This window comes from Lactuca sativa, chromosome 8 (assembly GCF_002870075.4).
Source record: "Lactuca sativa cultivar Salinas chromosome 8, Lsat_Salinas_v11, whole genome shotgun sequence".
Classification (NCBI taxonomy): domain Eukaryota; kingdom Viridiplantae; phylum Streptophyta; class Magnoliopsida; order Asterales; family Asteraceae; genus Lactuca; species Lactuca sativa.
Genome location: NC_056630.2, coordinates 67,477,950 through 67,485,211, shown reverse-complemented (window position 1 = coordinate 67,485,211; position 7,262 = coordinate 67,477,950). Strand labels below are relative to the sequence as shown.

The window sequence follows — 7,262 nt, the reverse complement described above, 5'->3', positions numbered from 1 at the left end:
TGAGTTGGTCATTCAGAGTTTTTCCGTTCCCCCGGTATTCACCAACAATATGAAAGAACAACGGATTATATGATTGGATAATCGATAAGTTACTAAGAATGTGAGATAAGAAAAAACACCTAAGAAAGTTAGTCAAAATCGATAATCGGGATGTGCATGCAATGTGATTAGTGGATTGAATTGAATCTCTTGTGTACAAGTCCAGATGAATATGATGAACAGAATCATGATCGGGATGTGCATGCAATGTGTTTTTTTATTAATACTCGCACTAATAAACTTTGAGTTTCCATTGAAAGCTTGAAACATCATGGTTTTGTTTGTTCGAGATATACTAAGTTAGGTCAACATAGATCCTTATCCTTCACATAAGTCAATGCTACTAGTATTACTTAAGAGAAAATGCTAACATATATGATACGTTTTCAAGTTAATCATACTTAATATAAAATCATTGAATTCTAAATTTCTCCGTATCAATTAGATTATATGAATCTCCACATCCCTTCCCTTTAAACAATGTAACAGTTCCTCAAATGTTAACAAGATAAGGCCTCATGAAAATTAATCCATTTGCCAACTTACAAGACGCATAGATGAATCTACCATTGTAGAAAACTTATTAAAAGTCAATTAGATTAGTTGGTTGTAAATCTTATTTTTACAATTTCATTTTTATTGTATATTCCTTTTAATTTTAGCGTCTTGCTATGTATTAATAAAAAATTTATCGACCTCCCAAAATAAAAAAGGCACTTCCATTATAGTAATTATTTTATAATAAAAAAATATATAGAGATCACGGAAATTGATTTTAGTCTATTCAATGAAAAACGAGTGTAATCTTTGATTGCTTACTTAGTTGAACTTTTTGGACATTTTTAATTGTAATTTACTAAAAAATCATTATCTAAATGCACCTTTCAGCAATAGTTCTAGTTATCTTTATCCATAAGAACATATGAATTGACAAGTCGTAGACTCGTTGTGTACACTTTTTAGCAAATGATTGTAATTGATATTTACAAACCATAATATTATTAATTTAATAAAAAGATAAGAGAAATAATTCGTAAATTTGGACACTTTACTGTATGACTTAACAAGACTCCTCACTACAATTAATATGACAAATATGATTTTTTATGAAAATCAAATTACATAAAAATATTTATATACTCCACATAATAAAAAAAACAACATTACACTTCAAATTTTCAGTAATGCAAATGCCCATCTTAAATTTGTCCTTAATTACTACGAGTCATGCCAATTTTTCATAAATATATGTTTTGACATGTACGATTGAATTCGATCCTAACTCAGAATTTACAATGTTAAATGCTAAACATATCAACATAAAATTAAAACAAACGAACTCATAGTATTGTGCTATGTAAATAAGTGTTAAATGCTAAACATATCCCTCAACATAAAATAAAACGCTTCATAGAATTGAAATATCGTTTTCTCTGTCTCATAACTTCCTTATATTTTTTGACATATGTAAACATTATGTTAAACAAAAAGGTAAATAAGATATTAAATTATAATAGTTAAGAACTTAACGTTACTTTTCTAAAACGCTTAGATGCACAATCAATATTATTTATTGTCCAGATTTCAAGGTGGAATCTACCTTATTAGAAACATGTGAAAAAACTAGAGAAGTCAAATAACAACATTATTTTCGGAGTAACGACTATTTTATATGATCTATAACTTATCTTTATCTTTACTGATTAGTAGAAAGTCATATAACCTAATGAACCCTAATTCTTCTTATTTGATAAGTGTCCTAAAGAATCTAGCAAACCAATAGAGTCATTCTACATAACTTTAACTTTAGCCTTTAAATAATTGTATTCCTTAAATATGGAATCTCAGATATAAAAGTTAAATATAATGTTAGGGAAAATATTACGGGAAACAAGAAAAGTAATTAAAATTGTTGAGGCATGTGTTTAATATAATATTTTTAAAATAATTTTGTCTGCAATCAGATATTTGTTTCCCAAAATACAGTAGCTAAAGACGATTTTCTGAAACTATTTGAATATTTCTAAGCCTAGATTGTACCTTGTTAGAGAATTGCAATCTTAATAGTAGAAGATAGGTATTTTCTTTATTTTCTTTTTCGCAAGACTCTTAATTTCATTTTTCGTAATTATTCGAACTATCGTATTTAAGGATTAATTTATCATTCATGTTAATTTCATTTTAGGTCTATAAATATACCAAAATAAAGATAACAACATAAAATAAAACACACAAACATATAACACTGAGAAATTAAATATCCTCATACTTTTTGTTCCTACATATCATCCTACCTAATGAAATGGTGACATGTGTAACATTTAATGCTCATTTAATGAGATTTAATGATATTTTAGGATATTAATATGACAAATGTCATCATTTAAATGGGTAGAAGGATTGATAGGATCAAAACGTAGGAGGATATTTAATTTCTCTATAACAATTTATCTATTTACAGTAATTTTTGTGGTTTGAAATTCTTGAATCTTGATAAAACCATCTTTAAAATTTGGTTGAAACAATTTTTCCACCATTAAACGCTAATACCAAAGTTGAGATTTGTCGTTTACCTTTTCATATCTTTGTATTTTATATTCACGTGTTTTGCCAATGATTTTCTTTCACCCATTATTGCTTCAATTTGCTCCATTCCATTACCTCGAATAAATGCTATCATTTTCTTACATATTATCTGAAAGTTACAATTTACATTCGAACAAAACAATGTTTTCTTCCAAAATATCTTGTTCACAACTATAAATCTATAATCATCACAACACATTAACAACTCTATAAACTTTATTTCTTTCACTTTCAATTAAATGTCATGTATAGCCTTCAGTTATTAATAAACAAATTAAATAGTATTCAAAGCTACATTTAGTATTCTAGCTAAATTAGAAATAGCCACTCCATTTCTTTCTCAATAATTCGAGGGCACTTTAGTCATTAGAGTAAATTACACGAATGGTCCCTATGGTTTAGGGTAATTTGCGTGTTTGGTCCCTAACTTATTTTTTTAACTCTAAAGGTCCCTACTGTTTGTTTTTGTTACACGTTTGGTCTCTGTCTTAGCTAAAAAAACTATTTTGCCATTGAATTTTTAATTTATTTAGATAAACACACTCCCAACCCCACCCCCTTCACCTTACCTTACCCACCCCACCATTTTTTTTCTATTTAAATAATAGTATTTTAGGTAAGATAGGGACCAAACGCATAACAAAAAAAACAGTAGGGACCAAACACATAATAAAAGCAAACAGTAGGGACCTTCCAAATTAAAAAAATAAATTAAAAATCAAATATATAAATTACCCCAAACCATAAGGACTATTCATGTAATTTACTCTGGTCATTACATGTAATTTACTCTGGTCATTACGGTTATAACATCACAAGCCTACATTTAGTAAACTTGCTAAATTAGAAATGGCTCATCCAGTAGTTTTACCTAGTATCCAAGGGTATTTTTGTCATTTCAAAAGTTGTTATTATTTAAAATTTAAAATAATAAATAAAATATTACACCACCGCCTTACATCCCTCGTGATAAAAACAACGGCGAGTTACTCGAGAAATATTCGGCGATCAATCAACACCGAGGCCCACGTGGCGACACATCACAATTAGGCCACGAGTAAAACTCCTCGACCACTCGTCTGACGTGTCGACTTTAAAAACGCGATTTTTTCGGTATCTTAAAATAGGCTTATTTATACAGCTAAGGCTAAGTGGCTAACGCACGTGGTTAGTTACCGGCTTAGCCGGTCAACTTAACCGGCTACTTAATCAACGGCTTCGATCCTCTTTCACACAAATAGGACTCAAGACATAAAAATCACATATCCCTGATTTCTCTCTCTTACTTTTGTTGCACTCTCAAGTTTCAACCATTTTTCTCGCTTTAATCTTGGGTTTTAAATATTTTTCAAGGTAATTCGTAGTTTTTTTTTTTTTTCTTCTGGGTTTTGAATTTGATTGGTTTTTGTTTTGAGGTTTTGGGTGTTTTTGTTTGGGGGAATTGAAATTGAAAGTGAAAGTGAAAACTGTGTAGTTGAAAGATGGAAAGGGATTTCATGGGTTTGAATTCGAAGGATTCAGTGGTTGTGGTGAAGGAAGAAGCTGGTGAAGGATGCAAAGAATCAGGTGCATTTTGATACATTTTGTGGATGTTTTGACCTAATTAGAACTAATTGATTTTATAAACTTAAATGATTCTGCAATTTCGTTGTTGATTTTACTTTATCGGAGTGTTTTTTGGGATTGTATTGCTTGATTTTCGATTGGGTATTCGGGGAATTTGTTGCATGTGTTGTTTGAAGTTAGTTCGAAGTTGCTTCATGTGAAAGCTTCTGTTACAAGTAGAATTGAACATTTTACCTAATTAGAACTGCCCTCTTTTATAAAAGTTAGATTAAAAAAAAACAAACATGGGTTCGATACGTATGCCACGATCGCAAGAACTTGATTTTTTTTACTAATTATGGTTAAAAAAATTTATCTAGTGTGTAAGCGAAGTTGTTTTCACTTCTTAATCTGTTTCAATCGCTGTTCAATCCGTTTTCCGTTAATTCTCTTCCTAAAAGTATCTATTTCTTTTAGTAATTCGGTTTAATTTATAGTTTTTCAATCTAATTTGGGTATTTCAATTACATGTAGTGTTTTCAATGAACTCCGCTGTTCACTGGCCTCTATCAGGTAAAGATCTGTCTTTTCGTTGCTAAACTGTTGATTATCTTCTTAGTTGTTACTTTCTTAATGAAAATAATAAAAAGATTAAATCTAATTATGTTCATGTATTCCTGCAGATGCTTTAGATGCCTCTAAAAACCGTCAATCTGGTGAAATTCAGGTTCGTTTATCAGCAAATCTTGTAACAGACGCATGTTTTTCTATACAATCATGAATTTGGGTTCAATTTATCTTTGAATTCGATTAGGGTTTTTATCAATTTACCATATAATTAACACAAAATAATCGGGCATATGATAGAAGTTCAAAGTTCAAACCATTTTACTTGACTATTAACTCTTAAAACACCAAAATTGATAAGTTTTGCTAATTTTGGTCAAATGGGGTGTTTCTTTTTGGATTCTTTATTTACCTAAGTGTCCCTTTTCGCGTTTATACAACTATATTAATCATTTCACAATATATTCTACTATATAGAAAAGCTTTGGTGTAAGTAGGCAAGGTGGCACTCATTTTTCAATGGCTGCTTATCCCATGCAACAGAATGCAGTTCCGATTTCCATGAGTAATCCATTCTTCAGAACCCAATTTGGTGGTGCTCCATTGAAACAACATGGTGTTAGTGTTATTCCACCTAATGGTTCATTTCTTGCTGGAACTACTGAACCATGGTATATCTATCTATCTATCTATATATATGCATTGTTGTTTTATATCTTTTTCTTTTAGATTAACAAAAATCTGTGTTTTGAATGGCTTTTTATTTGTTTTTCTTTTTATGAATCGAAGGTATAGTTCCAAGACTTCTTGTGCTCCTGCTCAATTAACCATCTTTTATGGTGGTATGGTGAATGTGTATGATGATATTTCCCCTGAGAAGGTTTGTTATATTTCTTGTTATGGTAATTTTGTTTATAATTTCCAAATCAACCCTTTTGATGTGTTATATGAGGTCAAAATGGTTAATTTGGAAACATGTTTGAAACTTTTCTAGTTTGATTAGAAGAAATAATGTCTAAGTGGTTAAACCTTAAAATGCCCAAAATAGAATCTTTAAATTTTTTGTATTTTGTCCGAAAAAGTTGAAGTCTTGATCTTAATTTAGTATTTTCTTGATTATATAGGCTCAAGCTATCATGTTTTTGGCGGGAAATGGGGCGTCTGTGACTACCCCTCAAGCTAGGGTTCCAACTCAAGTGGCCACTCCAAGTCCAATCAATGTACAACCGTGTTCTGCAATCTCAAGCCCGATGTCTGTGTCTTCACACCCAGTTGGTCAATCGAGTGGTGGGCCCACTAATAAAGATGAAGTTGGTAAACCAGTCGGAGGTTCGGTTCCTCCTGCTAGCAAAGTGGATACTCCACGAGTTATCAATTCACTTGAACAAGTGATGCAATCAGGTACTGTACTATGTTTGGTGTGCATTGGACTGAGACTAACAGACTGATGTATGCGACAAAATTTGCAACTTTTTTGTCCCATCCAAAAAGTTGGCACATTGGATTGGGACTTTGTGTTTTGTACTGTGTTTGGTGATTGTGACTTGGACTGAGACTGATGTGATGTCTACAGTACAAAAGTACAAAAGTTGCAATCTTTTGTCATGCCCATAAAGGTGGGATGTGACTATAAGACTAGGGCTAATGTCTATTGGATAAAATTTGCATCTTTTTGTCCCATTTAAAAAGATGGCAAGGTGGGACATTAGGACTGACACTAACACTGATATCAATGAGACTGGATTTTGTATTGGGATTGAGATTGAGACTAAGACTGTATTATTGTATGCAGCTGTTCCTCAAGCACGCAAAGCATCCTTGGCTCGGTTTCTTGAGAAGCGCAAGGAAAGGTATGATTGATCTTCATTTACCTTCTTTTTTTTGTTAATGTTTTATATATCTAGTCACATTTTTATCGTAAAAATTACAATAATTTCATTTATTTACGATTTTTTTTTTATGATATAGGGTGATGGCTTCGTCTCCTTATAGCATCAACAAGAGCTCATCCGACTATATTACCAATCCAGGACCTAATGCCATAGTAGCAACAGGGGAGCATTAGAGAATAGGTCACATGGGATATATAATACCATGTAACAATGTTAAAAAGTTATGTAAGTTATATTAGGTTTTTAATCATCGTTGCTAAATTTAATCAAGACTTGATTTTGGCTGTTTTTCTTAAACCACATTGATCTATATATAGTGGATCAGTTCTCTTTAAAGACACTACAACATTGAGATGAGTATTTTGATGGGTTAAATGTTTTATGTTCATTGTTCACATTTTTGTTTGGAAATTTTCGATTTTGGCAACTTGTATTGTATCTTACAAAATTGTTTTCGTTATAAAAACGTTGTGTGAGAGGTAAACCATTACACATCGGCATCGTAGCCTACTACCCACAAGGAGCTTAATACATATAGGAAGTAAAAAACTATTGAAGCAACTAAGACTTAAATCCTTGATCCTTTTTGCAAGTGTAAAGTGTATTTCCTAATATGTCTATATTAGAACAAGG

The 7,262-nt window shown here is 31.2% G+C and overlaps 1 protein-coding gene across 3 annotated transcripts; it reads left to right on the top strand.

The window, feature by feature from the left end:
* Positions 1 to 3,821: 3,821 nt before the first annotated feature.
* On the top strand, positions 3,822 to 7,024 carry LOC111886704 (protein TIFY 6B). 3 transcript variants are annotated; one of them, XM_023882946.3, is made up of 9 exons: positions 3,822 to 3,978; positions 4,100 to 4,191; positions 4,705 to 4,743; positions 4,854 to 4,897; positions 5,281 to 5,408; positions 5,527 to 5,617; positions 5,862 to 6,138; positions 6,530 to 6,587; positions 6,706 to 7,024. In XM_023882946.3, exons 2-9 carry the CDS (start codon positions 4,107 to 4,109, stop codon positions 6,800 to 6,802), a joined length of 819 nt encoding a protein of 272 aa, XP_023738714.1. In that variant the 5' UTR covers positions 3,822 to 3,978; positions 4,100 to 4,106; the 3' UTR covers positions 6,803 to 7,024. The 3 variants fall into 3 exon arrangements, with proteins under 3 accessions (XP_023738714.1, XP_023738712.1, XP_023738713.1); XM_023882944.3 differs by having other exon boundaries at positions 5,215 to 5,408; XM_023882945.3 differs by having other exon boundaries at positions 3,859 to 3,978; positions 4,080 to 4,191; positions 5,215 to 5,408.
* The last annotated feature ends 238 nt before the right edge of the window (positions 7,025 to 7,262 follow it).